The sequence below is a fragment of the Paramormyrops kingsleyae genome, chromosome 13 (assembly GCF_048594095.1).
Source record: "Paramormyrops kingsleyae isolate MSU_618 chromosome 13, PKINGS_0.4, whole genome shotgun sequence".
NCBI lineage: Eukaryota > Metazoa > Chordata > Actinopteri > Osteoglossiformes > Mormyridae > Paramormyrops > Paramormyrops kingsleyae.
The window spans coordinates 7975716-7993429 of NC_132809.1; the positions used below are offsets into that span (position 1 = coordinate 7975716).

At 49.5% G+C, this 17714-nt stretch overlaps 1 protein-coding gene across 11 annotated transcripts in view; it reads left to right on the forward strand.

Annotated features, from left to right (window-relative positions):
- LOC111833980 (chromodomain-helicase-DNA-binding protein 9-like) overlaps nt 1-16374 on the forward strand; it is a 49633-nt gene extending 33259 nt beyond the window's left edge. For 4 of the 11 annotated variants that reach the window (XM_023792793.2, XM_023792794.2, XM_023792795.2 and 1 more), the window contains 23 exons: nt 197-407; nt 551-746; nt 981-1439; nt 1534-1644; nt 1771-1967; nt 2504-2703; nt 2817-2976; nt 4502-4591; nt 4681-4784; nt 4883-5000; nt 5233-5290; nt 5469-5517; nt 5631-5859; nt 5950-6155; nt 6238-7056; nt 7420-7583; nt 8781-9014; nt 9657-9834; nt 10319-10440; nt 11612-11830; nt 11998-12135; nt 12243-12347; nt 12437-16374. In XM_023792793.2, coding sequence (XP_023648561.2) covers nt 197-407; nt 551-746; nt 981-1439; nt 1534-1644; nt 1771-1967; nt 2504-2703; nt 2817-2976; nt 4502-4591; nt 4681-4784; nt 4883-5000; nt 5233-5290; nt 5469-5517; nt 5631-5859; nt 5950-6155; nt 6238-7056; nt 7420-7583; nt 8781-9014; nt 9657-9834; nt 10319-10440; nt 11612-11830; nt 11998-12135; nt 12243-12347; nt 12437-13312 — 5243 coding nt within the window. In that variant the 3' untranslated portion in view covers nt 13313-16374. The remainder of the gene's footprint in view (nt 1-196; nt 408-550; nt 747-980; nt 1440-1533; nt 1645-1770; nt 1968-2503; nt 2704-2816; nt 2977-4501; nt 4592-4680; nt 4785-4882; nt 5001-5232; nt 5291-5468; nt 5518-5630; nt 5860-5949; nt 6156-6237; nt 7057-7419; nt 7584-8780; nt 9015-9656; nt 9835-10318; nt 10441-11611; nt 11831-11997; nt 12136-12242; nt 12348-12436) is intronic. The other 7 variants (XM_023792801.2, XM_023792803.2, XM_023792802.2 and 4 more) reach the window with 4 other exon arrangements.
- The last annotated feature ends 1340 nt before the right edge of the window (nt 16375-17714 follow it).

Consider the following 17714-nt stretch of genomic DNA (forward strand, 5'->3'; position numbering starts at 1 on the left):
CCGTCGCTGCTGGTACATTCTTATCCGCCTCTCATTGTGAGCTTTGCATCGATTGTGATGCAGTGCTGAGCTTTAATGTCCTTGATAGAGATGGATTATAAGGAGTTTTATAATGCTTCATCTCAAACTAAGTCCAGGTTTAGGATTTATGAATCCAGAGCAATGCCCTTGACAGCATGTACTGCATGTGTCTTAGGGGCTGAGGAGAAGATCTTGGAGGACTTCCGGGAGGTCTACAGTCCTGCTTCCATGGACTTCCACCTGCAGGCCATGGTGCAGTCGGCTGGGAAGCTGGTCCTCCTGGACAAGCTGCTGCCAAAGATGAAGGCAGGGGGCCACAAGGTGCTCATCTTCTCCCAGATGGTGCGGTGCCTGGACATCCTGGAGGACTACCTCATCCAGAGGAGGTAAGTAACCATAGATATAGAAGGTGAACTTGTGTAGAATGGGAGGATCCATCTGTGGTCGTGTTGTAACGGATGTAGGTGTCGGCCTTGTGTCCATGCGTTGAAGATTCCTTACTGGTGGGTATGTGTGATGCGTGCTGCAGGTACCTGTATGAACGGATAGATGGGCGAGTTCGGGGAAATCTGCGGCAGGCCGCCATCGACCGCTTCTGCAAGCCCGATTCAGACCGGTTCGTGTTCCTGCTGTGCACCCGTGCGGGGGGCTTGGGCATCAACCTGACTGCTGCGGACACCTGCATCATCTTCGACTCTGACTGGAACCCCCAGAACGACCTCCAGGTACAAATGAGTTAAAAATTTTGTGGTGGTAGTAGTAGTCCCTCCACCAACTTCACCTGAATTTTTAAATTTGATGTTCCTTTTGCTCGCTTGTACCTTTTTGTCATTGGCTGATTGACCCTGTAGCAGCGTGATACTGTTTCTTGTTCCTCTGAGAATGTCACTCTCCTGCTGGTAGCCCCAGCCCGGGCTTGATGTTAATGATGCCTGACAGATTTGTTTCTGTGTGGGCAGGCTCAGGCTCGCTGCCACAGGATTGGCCAGAATAAGGCAGTGAAGGTATACCGGCTGATTACCCGCAACTCCTACGAGCGCGAGATGTTCGACCGTGCCAGCCTGAAGCTGGGCCTGGACAAGGCCGTGCTACAGAGCATGAGCGGCCGGGAGAACGTCACAGTCGGAGTAAGTCATCCACCTTCTCGGAGTCTGACAAAGCACAATGCGATGGGGGGAGGGGGGTCTCATTCCCCAGGGACAAGCTTCATACTCGTGTTCCATGTCCTCCAACAGAGCCAGCAGCAGCTCTCTAAGAAGGAGATCGAGGACCTGCTGAAACGAGGGGCCTATGGGGCCCTTATGGAAGAGGAGGACGAAGGCTCCAAGTTCTGCGAGGAGGATATCGACCAGATTCTCCAGCGCAGGACCAAGACCATCACCATTGAGTCTGAGGGCCGCGGATCCACGTTTGCCAAGGTGAGGTAGACCGACTGTCTTATGCAAGGGCTGTTGGCATTTTGGTACTTTTTTTTTTTTTTTTTTTTACAATGTACTTTTTCTTTCGTCTCAGGCCAGTTTTGTAGCCTCTGGCAACAGGACCGATATCTCTTTAGATGACCCCAACTTCTGGGACAAGTGGGCAAAGAAGGCAGAGATAGATCTGAGCAGCGTCGATGGCAGAGTGAGCGAGCCGTACCCGCGCTTATCTGCGACACCGCCCGGCTTCGTGTGCCCTCTCGATGTCGCCAGGCCTTTGTTTGTTTTCCGTCCTCTGATGAGACACTCTGCCCCTGCTGTTATGCAACAGAACAGTCTGGTGATTGACACGCCGCGGGTCCGGAAGCAGACTCGGCCCTACAGCACCACCAAGAGCGAGCCGGCGGAACTGATGGAGGGGGACAGCGACCGGGACGACAAGCCCAAGCTGCGGCGTCCCTATGACCGCCTCGGCAGCTACGGCCGCACTGAGTGCTTCCGCGTGGAGAAAAACCTGCTGGTGTATGGGTGAGTTAGCATGCCTGCACTCTGCTCTGCTGCCACCTGGTGGAGCTCGGGGGAATCTTGCCAAACTCGAGACCTGCAGCGCTGCCACCTGCTGGCGCCCCCCTCTCTGAGTCACATGCACTCTTGTGCTGACTAGCTGATATCCAGCTGTGTTTGCAGATGTTTATAACTGTTCCCATTCACTCTGACCACATAGTTGTTGGGTTGCTTTAGGAAAAGTTTTTTTAAATTTGTGTTTATTAAATGAGTTGGGTAAAAGAAAACAGCAGGTACAAGCAGGGATGTTCGAGAAGCAGGAATTGCCTTGTGTCTCAGACCCATTAATGTGTGGTGTAATTTATTTGGTTTACATGGCTGCTTGGGTCGTCCATTACAACCATGGAAAATGGCTTAAATGCGACTCAGCTTGTGGATTACTAAGTGTGTGTGTGTGTGTGTGTGTGAGCGGTACTGCTAGGAGCTGACAGGTTTCAGGTATAGGCAGTGGCCTCTACTGGGGCTTGTGGCCACGCTCTTAAGTGTCCCGCTTGCTCCAGGTGGGGGCGCTGGAAGGATATCCTCCAGCACGGGCGTTTCAAACGGCCACTTAGCGAGCGAGACGTGGAGGTGATCTGCCGGGCGCTGTTGGCCTACTGCCTGGTGCACTACCGCGGCGATGACAAGATCAAGAGCTTCATGTGGGACCTGATCGCCCCCTCCGAGGACGGCCGCACCCGGGAGCTACAGAACCATCTGGGTGAGGCCCCACCCTGACCTGACGCCTCTCCACCGGGCTCAAGCAGAGCTTCTCTGTAATGACCCAGCATTAAATGAAAACCCCACGTCTTACGAAATGTGCTGCCCTTTCAGGCCTGTCAACTCCGGTTCCCCGGGGCAGGAAGGGCAAGAAAGTGAAGGCCCAGTCCAGCACCTTCGAGATCCACAAGGCTGAGTGGATCCAGAAGCACAACCCTGAGCACATCCTACAGAACGACAGCTACAAGAAGCACCTGAAGCACCACTGCAACAAGTGAGCGGCCTGGGCTGGTACCTGCTCCCCTCCTCCGTGCCCCTGCTTTTTGGCGTCTGTCTGACTTTGTCAGGAGGCATTTAAACATCAGCGCGTCCCAATTCTCAGCAACCTCTGGCAAGCACGTGTCCGGTTTCCATGGCAACTTGAAGCTTTTGCTTGGTGGCTCCGCGGATCCCCAATAAGTAACATGCTGTAGCTGCGTTTCCGCATTAATTTGATTGCTGTCACATAAAGAGAATCAATGCCGTTAAATAATTCAATTAGTAAGGGCAGTGCGGTGTAGCTAAACGGATGAAGTGTTAATTATGGTTTGAAAGAGTAGCTTGGCGTAATCGCTTTCTGCGGTACCGGGCCGAGAGGCGCAGCGATGAGTTTTGAAAGCTGTCTGCGCTGCGTTTTTTGGATAAAGAGGACGTGGCTTCCACAAAGTTCCTATTGTCTGCAGGGTGGTTCTGCTGAAGCCGGCAGACGCCCCGTGGGTCACAGGCATGCCACGCTGCTCTCTGCCCTCCCCCCGCCACTGGAATTTGTCTGTGTAGATTTGGTGTCTATTTTTTTTTATTTATTTTTTTTTTGCCTTTTTCTGTTCTGTGAGCCCTGAGATGCATGAGCTGGATGAGCCAAAACGTCTGAGCAATCCCCCGTCTCGACAGAGGCCGTAGACATGCAAACATTTCCAGTGGCTTCTCTCGCCCTCGCTCACTCACTCTCTCTCTCTCTCTTTCTGTCGCTTGTTGTCGTTCGCTGGAGGCAGTGGGGGCGGTTGCTGGCGTGAGATGGGAGCGGCCCACCCCCCCCCCCCCCCCCCCCCCCAACACTTGCAGGCAGTTTTTGATTGGTGGACAGCTTGAGGAAACAGCTGCTAATCTCATGCCAGTGTGCGCAGGGAGGGAGGGAGGAGGGTGGAGGGTGTTTATGCACACAAAATAGAAGCGGAGTGAGGCTGTGTGCGACCTCCGAATATAGAGCAGGGGTGAGACTCAGGGCTGCAGTGGCAAGGCCGCGTGAAAGCTGTGCACGAGGACTCTGGCTCACACTAGCGTGCACTAACGTGCTAGTGCGCGTGTGTGTGGCCCCGAGGCTGCGTGACAGCAGAGCCTCTCCCCACTGCCGCCCCGCAGCCACATCACCACTGCCTCTTCCCACACAGCTAGCTGTGCTGAATGGTCCCGGCAGTGAGTCACCCGCAGAAACCTGATCAGACTGGCGCTCGCTCGCTGGTGTTTCCCTGAAATCTGTCTGTTGCCCCTGTTCTCCCCACCTATTTAAATCAGCTATTCTATAAAAGCTCTCTGCAGTCTGTCCCTTTGCGCTCTCGGGGTGTGACGATGCAAATGTCATTTAGCATTAGCTGGGAAATTATCCCGGGGCATAGACGCCCCCCATTAAGTGTGTAAGAATGGTGGTGGCAGGAGCCATGTTTCCACCGTGGGGGTGTGTGGACTTTGGGTTTTGGTGGTGCTGCGTGGGTGTTCTCCGAGCCCTCGGTTCACTGTGACCGCTTGCCCATGTCCCCCTGCAGGGTGCTCCTGCGGGTCCGGATGCTCTACTACCTGAAACAGGAAGTCATTGGAGACAGGTCGCAGAAGGTCCTGGATGGAGTGTGCTCCAGGTGAGACCTGCTGAGGGGATAAAAGGTGCTTCTGTCTTTTTGAGTAGTTCTTGGCATATGTTCTCATTGGATTTATGACCTTTCCTCAGTGAGATTGAGATCCGGGTTCCAGAGCCCGACCACTCCGACCTTCCCACTCTCTGGTGGGACCTGGAGGCGGACAAGTGTCTCCTCCTTGGAGTTTACAAGCACGGTGAGCGAGAGCGGAACACAGGCTTGTCATCAGCCTACCGTGAGGGTTTGCATTCCCTGGTGAGAAGAGGCTGTTAACCGTAGGTGTCTCTCCCACAGGTTATGAGAAGTACAACACGATCCGTGCAGATCCTGCACTCTGCTTCCTGGAGAGGGTGGGGCGGCCGGATGAAAAAGCCATCGCGGCTGAGCAGAGGGCCAATGACTTCATGGACGGGTAGGCAGCAAGCGGAGCGCACTGGGGATGCAGGCCGCTTCTGCTCCTGCTCTCACTGCATCTCTCATGCATTTTTAATGCTTCACCAGTGGCTAGGTAGTTAAGGTCACACTTCCCTGTGTTGGGCTGAGATAATTGAATGCCTTTTTTGTGGTAGCCATAAATTGCAACCGCTGGCCAAACGTCATAACTAGATGTCTGGTCTGATTATTTGGTCACTACGTGTCCGCAGGGATGTGGACGACCCAGAGTACAAGCCTGCGCCGGCCTTGCTGAAGGGTGATATGGAGGTGAGTGTCAGGCAGACGGTGGTGAGACCAGGGGACAGGAAACCGTCACCAAAAATCTCTGACTGTCGAACTTGATTGTCTTCAAACTGAGGTAGTGATCTGAAAGTGGTGTGTGGACCGACAGAGGGGCTGGGAAGTGAGACTGATTAGCTGAACCCTGGTCCTCTGCTCTCTGCAGGATGATGTGTCCTCCCCTGGAGAGCTGGTCATCGCTGATGCTGCTGGGGGTCAGTCTGTCACACAGCGATGACATCAATAAGCTACTGCCCTGCTTTTTAATTAGTATCGATGTAGCATCTTTTAAAGCATGATGATAACTGCGATTTCTGTGTCGTCTCAGACGGCCCAGTGCCAGCAGAGGGGGGGGCCGCATACTGGCCCGTGCCCTCGGCTCTCACTGCACGGCTGCGTCGCCTCATCACCGCCTCCCAGCGCTATACGAAGAGCCGGCAGATCCTACACATCCACCGCACGCAGCAGGCCTCCCTGGCCCCGGCCTGCACGCCGCCACCCCCCCTTGCCGACCCTATCACTCCCAAGATGGCTGCCAAAATCGAGCGTCAGCAGCGGTGAGCTCGCACGCCCGCTGCCAGCGTTCCCCAAGCGAAGCATGCTGGCGGGAATGTGCCTATAATCGCTGCCGTCTGCCCCCTCCTCAGGTGGACCAGGCGCGAGGAGGCGGACTTCTATCGCGTGGTGTCCACCTTCGGTGTGGTGTTTGACACCGAGGCAGGCCGCTTCGACTGGACCAAGTTCCGCGCCATGGCGCGGTTGCACAAGAAGACTGACGAGAGTCTGCAAAAGTACCTGCAGGCATTCACGGCCATGTGCCGCCGTGTGTGCCGCCTGCCCGCCCGCGAGGATGGTGTGTGTTACCGCGGTGACCGTTGCTCTCCATGTATCTGCTGAGCGGTCCTCTTCATGTTATCCCCCCTCCTCTCCCCCAGATTCCGCTGACCCCTCCATCTCCATTCAGCCCATCACGGAGGAGCGGGCGTCCCGCACGCTATACCGCATCGAACTGCTGCGCAAGGTCCGGGAGCAGGTGCTGCGGCACCCACAGCTGGGCGAGCGCCTGGCACTGTGCCAGCTGGGCCCTGACCTACCCGTGTGGTGGGAGCCAGGGCACCACGACCGCGACCTGCTGATAGGAGCAGCCAAACATGGAGTCAGCCGCACGGACTACCACATTCTGCGCGACCCTGAGCTCGTGTTCATAGCTGCCCAAAGCAGCTACAGCCAGCACAGGGGCTCACAGTCCCGCATCGCCACGCCGCTCCTGCAGTTGCAGGGACAGACCTCGCTCACTGGGTCCCCCTTGAGTGGTCCACTGCGGGAGTCCGAGACTCCGGCCGCCCCGGACGAAGGCCCCAAGATGGAGCTGAAACAGGAGCCCATCTTCCAGGCGGAGAATGTAGAAAGGAAAGAGCCACTCGCATCCTGGAGTCCCAAGGTGGTTCCTCGGACCCCCATGAACCCAGGGGGAGAGGTCGTCCTCCAAAAGGCCCAGGCATTGCACACCAAGGCCTTCACACCCGAATCAAGCGCCGAGAAGCACAGGAAAGCCTGTAAGCCGAGCTCCAGGAGTCCCCGGGGGCGCCGCGCCTCCTGTTCCTCATCCGGCTCATCTTCACGCTCCTCTTCTTCATCATCATCCTCCTCGTCCTCTTCACGATTGGGTTCCAGCTCCACATCCTCCTCCTCTTCGGGTTCTTCGTCGTCCTCTGAGGACGGTGAAAGCGATGCAGAGGAGGACAGGAAGGCTGGTAAGTTCTGGGAAGCAGGAGGGTGGTTACCAGTGGCCTGTACTACGAAGTGGGGTTACTGGCTTATCGGGGTAACTTGTTGGATTTAAGGTACCACAGTTTAAATGGATTTCATATTCGTTCACTTACATTTTGCCCAGACTACCTTAAACCCGACAAGTTACCCTGATAAGCCAGTAACCCCACTTCGTAGTACAGGCCACTGGTCTGGCTGACGCTGTTCAGACGTCTGCTCAAGCTAGCATGCTGTATCGCTAATTCTCATTGGCTAGTCTTCAGCATGCTGCCCTGTGACACATGGGCTGTTCGCCGGTTTTACCGAGTGTCTGTAGAGGGTCAAGCGTGTGGGACATGTGCTTCCAGCGTTGCCAGGGCCGAGCATGAAAGGCTTTGACGAGGACAGCGTAGCGTCGCTGAGCACCACACAGGAAGAGACACAAGATGGCAGCCTTCCTGAGAGTGTCCTGCCCAGCTCCTCCAATCCTTTCCAGGGAGGATTCATGCTGGCTGCCTCCTACTGGCCAAAGGTGAGCGTGCCGACATCGACTAGACTAGTGTTAATTTCGTCAGACGAGACGAGACGAAATATGTTCGTCAACGACCTTTTTTTTCATGACTAAGACGAGACGATGACAAGACTGCACCACTGTCCAAAAACGCTGACTAAGACTAAATTAACATGGATTATTGTTGACGAAAAAAGACGAGACGAAAATGTTTTGCATAAAATAAAAACTAAGATAAAATCTCTCTTCATTTTCGTCTACAATCGTCTCTGCTTTTTCATCAGTTGTTACGGCTTTAAAATATTCAGAACGATTTCGCGGCTTCGCGCTGTTGCTCAAGTTACAGGTCTCATACTCCTGCTGAACACACAACACACAAAGCGAACACGAGTGACGAGCGACGACGACATGCTAGGTCGAAGGAAGAGGCTCGATATTTGGTCGCATTTTAAGTACTGTACAATGATACTGACAAAAAGTCAGAATGTGTCATCATAACTGACGGGAAACACTGCGGACACAGAATTTCGGGGAAAAACACCACCAACCTTAAACGACATCTAAAGGCAGAAACCTCTTCCCACGCCCTGTCACAATCACATCATAATCAAAATTAATGTAATTAGGCTTAGAAGCAAATGTATCTGTAAGGGAATCAAGTTGAACGATTACATGTAGGCTAATATTCCTCCAAATATCATCAATAATGGTGTGTGCAATACCATTTATAACTTGCATTCAGTTGGTAATTTACTTATATACACAATATATACACCTACAGTTTTGATCTTTTTTTTACTGAAATGTGTATCAGTAATAATCTCAGTAATCATGTGTTATTTTAAAAAAGACTACAATTTTTTGACTAAACCTAGACTAAAATATATTGAGTTCTTTTTTGACTAAAACTAGACTAAAATTAAAAGACTTTTAGTCGACTAAAACTTGACCAAGATACCTTGAGTTTTCTTTTGACTAAAACTAGACTAAAATGATGAGACTTTTAGTCGACTAAAACTTGACTAACAAAAAAAGATATGTGAATGACTAAATATGACTAAAACTAACAAGGACATTTGGCACAAGACTAAGACTAAGACTAAATTAAAAATAGGTGACGAAATTAACACTAGACTAGACCCCTCTCCAAACACACGAAACTGCGCACCTGTTTGTTGTGACTGTTTTCCATAAATTGCACCACGTCGCCCCCTGCAGGACCGGGTCATCATCAACCGCCTGGACAGTATCTGTCAGGCAGTTCTGAAGGGAAGGTGGCCCACGGCCCGGCGTGCATTTGAAGGGGGTGTGGTGTCGTCATTTTACACCACCAAGCTTCTTGATAGCCCCACGGGACCTGCAGGCCTTAGAGAGGAGTGCTCGGCCTCCCCGCGTATGGCAAAGGTGAAGACGCATGTACCAGAAAAGGAGTTTACAGTCAAAATCAAAGACGTATGTTTACTTTTTGTTCACTAGGACCTGATTGTGGCGTGCACAGCATGGTCTCTCTTCCGTGTGAATGTCTGCCTTCTGCGTACATGTATGATCTCTGCTTTTGATACTGTGTTTAATTCTCCAGTATTAATATTTAACATTGCTAAATCTCTCTTTCGAGGTGTCCTGGATAAAGAGGTGCCTTCTAAATTTCTGTGGCCTGTCCCTGAGCTAACAGTGTCTGCTTTTCGCGGCATTAAAAAAAAAAAAAAAAAACTTGCGCTTTTAAATGTCAGCAATTGTATCGGCCTGTATCGTCAGCACAGTGGACATACGGTGGCAGTTAATGCAGATTGTGCTATAAGTTCGGTTCCGTTGCCTATTGCTTTTGCTGTGATCATAGCTCTCTGTGCTCCTAGATTATACACGATTATGCATTTAATTTGGGTCTCTTAGCCCTGCTCTGGTTTACAGAAGTTGCAGTAGGGGGAAAAAAAATCTTCTGACTCTGAGACCAAAATACCAAGGAAAACAAGAGGCCCGAACAAACTATTAGATGAAATGTATGACTGCATGTATATACAGGAATCAGTCAGCGTTGCACTCTTTGTGTATATGTGTGCATTCGGGCCGCCGATTTGATGCAAGGTTGTTCTTCAGCAGGAGGGAAGCCTGAAGATGACGTTCCAGAAGCAGGGCTTGCTCTTGAAGCGCCCCCTGGAGGCAGAAGAAGGAGCTGCGAATCAGCAGCAGTACTTGGCCCGTCTGCATGATCTGCAGGCTGCCGCTGATGCCAGCCTGTCTGATTTCACCAAACCTTTACCCAGCACTGGCCCAGGTATGTGTAAACTATAGGACCAAGGCCACTTGGAGTAGCAGATGAACGGAGAGCCACTAAGCATTGCAGTATAAAATTTAGATTTGGTTGTTTTACTGTACTAAAGTAAGTTACCTCGAGTCCCTCAAAGGCACTTTAGCGGTAGCCTCTGCTGGAGAACCTTCATGTTTCTGCTCAGACCGCTCAGCGTATTAACAATATCATGAACTCATCTGCGGTCCCCTCTGAAGTCAGGAAGTTGCTATTTGACAGTTAGGGAGGTAATAACACCATGCGTTACAGTAGAGGGGAGCTTTTTCATACGCAAACCGCCATGTGGTCTGTCAGCTTCTGCATCTGAGCTCATGGTTAACGTCACCCAAATGTTTACTCACGTGGCTTCGCCTAGGGCGAGTGTCACCGGCGAATGTAAACGGTGTGTGGCTCGGGGGCAGAGGGCATGTGGCAAAAAATGTCCCTGTGACGCTGTCCTGTGCCCTCCCAGGGGAGTGGATGGCGGCAGACACACCACCTGTGGTGAAGAGGAGGCGCGGCAGGAGGAAGAATGTGGAAGGATTGGGCGTCCTGTTCATGAACAGGAGCAGAACCCCTATGGCCCACGAGCAGGTGAGGAAGCTGGCCATCTGAGTGCCTGTCTGTCTCACTTTGCCCGATTTAGATGGCGCTAAAAAAGAAAATAACATACATAATAAAGGAGTATTGCTAAGTGCAATGACTGTTTGAAGTCTAAATATCAGACTGCAAAACCATAACGCACATGTATATGTGTAGTGTTCTGAGAGGACACAGATCGCTTTATGTGCTGGCTGTGACAATGATTGCTCCATTATAAGTCCAAGCTAACAGAGAAATTTAGATACAGAATGTGTCATGTTCAAGTATCAGACAGTGTACAAATAGACGTGTGCATGTGAGAGCGAGCGAGAGTGTGTCAGTGTCATTCAAGTGGTTACTGGAAGGAACACATTTTAAAATATAAAATAAACATATAAAGGTATAAAGTCATTTACAGTTTATAATCCCACACAGATGCTAACAGATGTGACACACCTAAAGACGACCTTTTCCATAATCATATGCAAAATGCACTATTTCATTATTTTGTCTTTTTTTAATGTCGTGTGCTATTTCAATGTCACACATTTGATAACGTATTAAGTACACTTCAACTTAATATTTCATTCTTACTTCTACATCGTGCTTATGTCACAGAGTAATAATAGCACACATAATTTGTCTTTTTTAGCACTAACTTGTACAATTGTTTTTTTGTTATTGCAAATGTAAGGAATGATTGACTAATTATCTATCTCTTGCTGGAACACACAATCTACTCTGGTTAATAGGGTGTCCAGTTCATTATTAGACCAAATATTAAGTAAACTATTACTTAACTACTTAATTACTACTTTTTTAATAATGTGTGTCTAAACGAGAGAAAGGTAACATCTGTAAAATTATATGCAATGGAAGGTACATCCATATCCAAAGGATGAATGCAAAATCCTAACTGCTGGTTTCTCTACAGCAGGTTCATGTTTGTAATGCTGTCATACAATGCTCACATAACATAGTTCACTTTTCCTGGGTGGAACAACAGAAAAACTTTCTTGAATCGATTCTTGAAAATTTAGCTTGAAGTCATGAAACGGTCATGGAAATCAAAAAGTATATGAACCCTCTTGTAGGTATTTGTGTGGCTTGTGTATCTGTAAGTCGGGGAGGGCCTCTTGGTGGGGGCAATTCGGTCAGTAACCACAGCTGTCTTCTCCTCCAGGCATCCGCTGGCTGGTATGGCAGTGCCCCAGCCAGTCCCGCCGTGGCGCCAGCACAGGGGTACAGGCAGGGGCCGACGGACCCCGAGGGGAGGGTGCCCGTCATCAACCTCAAAGACGGAACCCGTCTCACAGGTGACGACGCCCCCAAGAGGAAAGAGTTGGAACAGTGGCTAAGGGCGCACCCGGGTTTCGTGGCAGATGCTGGGGCCTGCCTACCTGTGAGTGCCCCCGCTTTCACTTCCTCCTGTGTCCTGGGGGCCATCGTGCCCACGTAGGCATGTAGATGGAGCTCGCCAGGGTGTAGCCTTGGAAGAGGAGTCCTAAAAATGAGGTGTCTCGCATGCAGAGAGGTGCGTGATTATGCCCCGTACGGCTCCCCCTGCAGGGCACCACTGACATGCAGTTCCCGGATGGCCGGCCAAAGCAGAAGCGCCATCGGTGCCGCAATCCCAACAAGATGGACGTCAACAGCCTGACGGGGGAGGAGCGTGTGCAGATCATCAACAGGAGGAACGCGCGCAAGGTTGCCCCCCCCCCCCCCCCCCCCCCCCCATGAACTCTGCCTCCGCCCGGCCCACCGCCTCTGCCCGGCCCCTGCTTGATACCCTCTGTGTGTTGTCCCCTCCCCAGGTGGGTGGTGCCCTGGCCCCCCCGCTGAAGGACCTGTGCCGCTTCCTTCAGGAGAACCCCGAGTACGGGGTACCCCCAGAGTGGGCCGATCTGGTCAAGCAGTCGGTGAGTGTTCCTCTGTGCCCCCGTGCTCCAGCCTCTCCCAGCCTCTCCCAGCCAGTTCCTCACTGAAGCCCCTGTTCTGATCTTCCTAGGGCTACCTTCCAGAGCGCATGTTTGACCGCATCCTGACCGGGCCCATAGTTCCGGAGGAGGTGAGTCGCCGTGGCAGGCGGCCCAAAAGCACTGCGGCTAAGGCAGCCACGGCCTCCCCTGTCCTGCCCGGGAACTCCCTGCTGGCCAACGGGCTGCTCCCTGGCATGGACCTGTCCAGCTTACAAGCCCTGCAGCAGAACCTCCAGAGCCTACAGGCCCTGCAGATAGGCGCCGGCCTCATGGGTCTGCCGGGGGGCCTGGCGACGGCTACTGGAGACACTGGCAACCTGGCTTCCATGTTTCCCATGATGCTCTCGAACCTTCTGGGCATGAGCAACCTGCTAGGGAAGTCGCAGGAGGTGACGACTGGTGCAGAGGATGGCAAGAAGGAAAGCGGGAGCGGCAATGGAGACGCCTCGGTCTCCAGTGGCCCTCCTGTCACCTCCGACCCCAAGGGCGAAAGGACCAAGGGCCAGGACCAGGAGCCCTGCAGCTCCGTGGCCACGCCAAGCGCCGCCTCTGCCAGCAGCTCCTTGCTAGCGCTTAACCCGCTGCTGCTGTCCAGCATGCTGTACCCAGGGATGCTGCTCCCTCCGAGCCTTAATCTCCCCCTGTCCCCAGTAGCGCAGTCCGGCTTGTTAGAGAGACAGCAGCAAAACTCCATCAGCGTCCCTTCTTCCCCGGCCGTCCCTCCCACGGAGACTCCTGAGGCAAGAGGGCAGGGGGTAAGAGAAGGGGACCAGAAGGAGGGGTGTGGAGAGCAGGCCTCAGAGCTGAAGAAAAGTGGCGAGGAGCGATTTGGAAAATCAGATTCCTCGTCGGAGTCCGGAAGCTCGCCGTCATCTGAAGATTCAGACTCCAGCGACGGAGACTGAGCTCAGTGCCTCCCTAACAATTAAGTATATAAGTAATATATGGATTTTCATGCACTGAATTTTTTTTTTTTTGTAAATTATGGAAATAATAGTATGTTATAAGGAAAAAACCAGCTGAAGGAACAGCGTGGCATCTGAAATGATTTCAGTGTTTCTTCAAAGGTACAATATTGTTTAAGAGGATTTACTTTTACGCTATTAAATTGAAATGTGTGAAGCTGTATTTCAGTGATAAAAAAGGTATTGTTAATTATGTTGAGATTCATTTTATTAAATGAGAAAATAAATTCTCAATATGAGCTGTACATATATATGTATATGGGGGTAAATACTTTGTAAAAACTTTTTAGAATGTCCTCGTAAATAGCGAAGTCTTCTGAGCATCAGCAATAAGTTAGGCAGCTCATGGATGTCTGTAAAGCTGTAGATTTTGTTTGCCTCACACGTCCTTCTGTGTGGTGGCAAAGCCACAGGAAGCTGAGACCCTAACCAGCCTCTGTCCTCCTCCCCTCTCGCCTCACTGTGGAGCTCCGCCCCGTCTGTGGCTGCGTGACCGGCAGGCGTGCCGAAGCATTCGGGAGGACTGTGCATTAGTGCACCGTTGTGGGACGACTGTAGAAACCCGCAAACCCTTCAGCAGTGGGTCGTCTTAAACTTAGTTGCACTTGTAGCATTTGCACAAACATCCAGGTTATTTTTTTCCCCGATGCAGTCATCTCCTCCCAGGAGCTATGAGAGAGCACGGCCTTTGAATTGGCCTTTGCTGAGGCTGCCAGGAGACCGGACAGGAAGCAGATGACTGCTATATGTCACTCCTGCTAATAGTTGACTGGGTCTGGCTGCCATTTTGCTGTGCTGCCTGTTTCAGGTCCTGTTTTGCATTCAGAAGAATTCGTCATAGCAGAGTTGCAGGTGGTTAGCTTGTCACTGACCCTAACCTCAGCTGAGTCATGGGTGCAGTGTTCTTTGCAGTTTATTTCGCAGCGTGTGACTCGGAGGGCACCGTGTTGTGTGTGTCGCTATAGCTGTCTGCTGGCGTGGTCATCTCAGTCCTCCTGCTGTTTCTCCACTGGATTTCTGTTATCCAAAAAAAAAAAAAAAAAAAAAAAAACGACCGAAAATCTGTTTGCAGGAGAGATAATTGGTTTAATTTCCTGCTGTCTGAGAGCTGTGGCAGAGCCTGAGAAGAAAACACTGCCAAATTTCAAGTCAGGGGTCAGCAGTCTGGTGCCTTTTGTGTGCTGCTCTATGTGCATGGGGGTCACACGTGCTCTGTAGGGGGGGTTCGGCGTGTGAAACCACAGCTGACAGACAACTGGTCAAAACTGGCATCTTCGGGGGGGGGGGGGTTGGAAAAGCACAGGATGGTAATTAGATTTCAGTATTTTTTTTTCTGGCTGTACAGCAGAACATGCACGAAGCAGGCGTGTAGATGACGGTCAGCATGTTCCCCCTGCTTAACCCGCATCCACTTGGCAGTTCCCTGTTTAAGGTGAGCTGGCCTTTCTGGAGCCGGACTGCTCTGGGGCCTTGCAGACGCACCAATCACCTCTTCCGGTCGCCTTGCTTCTGCAGTGCCACCAGAGCTCCTGCCTATGCCTTGTACCTGTTCCTCTTTGGATAGATATACTTCAATATATTTTTCCAACACCTTCCAGCTGTGCATTTATTTTTCTAGGAATTATGTGTTAATCCACCACTGTGTTAAATACTTATTTATGCCTTAACCGTAACATATAAGTTCCAGGTATGTATATTGTGTTGGATTTTTATTTTTTTTTCATTTTAATTTATGTGATATACACATACATGCAGCTCTTCTGGCTGATTATTGCCCTTACGAACAATGTAGTGGGTACGTCTGCGCATTGCCTTACACTGTGTGTGTAACCTAACTCATCCCTCACAGCTGTTAAACATGTGGGAGTTGCATATGTGGTCTGTCTGTCAAGTTTCTATGTGCGTGATGTTACCTTTTGGTGATGGGGGGGCCTTTCTGTTGGAAACGACAAGCTGTGTACTTTGTCACGTGTTCACTGCTTAAAAAAAGGAAACTTGGTCTGACACGTCGTGGATTTTAAGGTGGGTATATATCAGTATTGAGGGACAGTTTTAGAATTTTATTATTTTTAAGAAAAATAGACCACTTTATTTGAGCTAATTAAAGTTTTGCTGACATGGCTCATCAGATGCCCTTGGCAAACTTATCAATTAAGGTTATTTGATTATTTTTCCAGAGTTGGTATGCTGAAGTCCATTTGGAGACGGCTATGCAGTATACCTCACAAGCATAGTGCCACTAGTTTGACCTGGTCCCTGTGGGTTCCCCCCCCCCCCCCCCCGCCCCTTTCAACTCACCCCCCCTCCCCTTCCATTCACCCACGGCCTTCATAAGGCAAAATGGCGCATGTCTGGCCTGCTCGCCTGTGACGTCTCTGCTGTCCCGTGTGGCGCGCCCTTGGGTTGAAAACCAATATTACCTACTTCCAGGATACCAAGCCCAGCGCTCTCAGAAACACTGTACAACACGAGTGGTCTTAAGGACAGTTAAAGAACAAGAGAAATTTTGGACTTTCCCTGAGGTACTTTGGGGATACAATTATTACCACAATTATTTTGTGCATGATGATATTTGGGTAGTTTAAATGCTTCTTTCAAATAGAAGATTGCAAGTGCTGGACAAAGCAGTCTTAGACCTGTCATGATAAAGGAGTGAAAAAAATGACCAATATGCAACAAAAAAAAGAAAAAATACACACTAATACTTGAGTTGACATAAGATTAGTGTAAAGACTACAGAGAAGGCTACAGTGGCTTCTTTTGTTGTGTATATAGACTTTTTGTTCCAAGCTTGATATCTTGAAGGTTATTTTCAAGTCCAGTTTTCTTTTGGAGAGTTGCAGTATATGAAGGCTGTGATTTGTGTAGTCTAGTAGTACTTTATGTAGTGCAGGAGATGCGCGTCTCAAAGTCATTTGTAATTTATTGAATTACTTTGTATGGAGTTCTATAGAGGAAATGGAAGTTAAATTATTTTTATTAAACTCTTTGACCTATTGAAAGGTGTACATGTGTCCATTACCTTGACCATTGTCAGCTGGTAAATTGGTTGTTTTTTATATTGCTATTATAATGTTTCAAACTGGCCACATACAGTGGTAATTTCACCTTGATACATACTAAGATTACTTTTGTCTGGTATTTTTAAAAAAACATTCATTGCATTTTCAAGCTGTCAGGTGCAGTTAGTAAATTTTACTGCTGCTTCTTCACCAAAGTGTTTTTAATTAGTTTAAATACCCTTGTAACTGGGAGGGCCAGCAGTCTCTTGCTCTATCACTGGCCCACACATCTTACTGATGAAGACTTGGAGCTGGTTCCCTACCCAGACACAGCGACGTTCCACTGAGACCACACACACTGCACATCTGTTGAGAAAAAGGCTAACTGAAAGCTTGTTTTGTTTTCTTAGCTTTCGCTGTACGTTTAGCATTTCTTCCCTTCAGAACGTGCAGAGTATGTCAGCACTCATCTCAAGAGTGTTGTGATGACTTTCGTTGGCTTATTGCCAAATGAGTGGGAAGTAAAGAGCATAAAGTATGAAGTCATTGCTAAACACTGGTAAGTTGTGCTCTTTGTATATCACTTTTTTCCCACTGCTTCATGGGAATGGTCTAGAAGCCTAACAAAGCCACAAATATTTAGGTATACTAAGATATGAAACTGAATATTTTGATTCATGTGGCAAGATTAGAACAAGTCTTTCTTTGAAACAGTTTCTTAAAATATGGGTTACTGTGCTCCCTCTAACGGTTGTTAAGACTACTACAGTACCTTCCCATGGTTGTGTGTTCTGTTCAGAATGTCAGTAGTGCTCAACATTTTTGCACTGTAAACCAATTTTACCATACCAGCTTAGTTGCAAACCTTTATCAAGTATAGGTTTAAATTAACACCACGATCAAGCAAGCAGTGCATTCTGGAATTTATGCCTATTGCACAAATCTGATTGGACATGCCAGTGAATTTTTAATTAAACATCTGTAGTTTGGGTCCTTGGATTGATTGAGTGGTCACTCTGCCTTGTGACCCTTTCAGAACTTGTTACATACTTGTTATACCCTCTGGTATAAATGCTCCTGGAAATGCACATAGCTCATTCTCTTATTTTTAGGATACATTTGTATTGTATTTCTCTGTTAAAAAAAAAAAAACATACACATTCTTTTATACCATTAAGTATTTTCCTTTTTTTTTTTTTAAGACTAGTTTGAACAGGTGTGGTCATGGATATTGTAGCAAATGTTTAGACTTTTGATGTTTTTCTCCTTGAACTTCCTGTTAGTCCATCTAAAAGACAGTGGTGTCTTTTAGATAAAACAGATCTTTTCACAGCAACAGA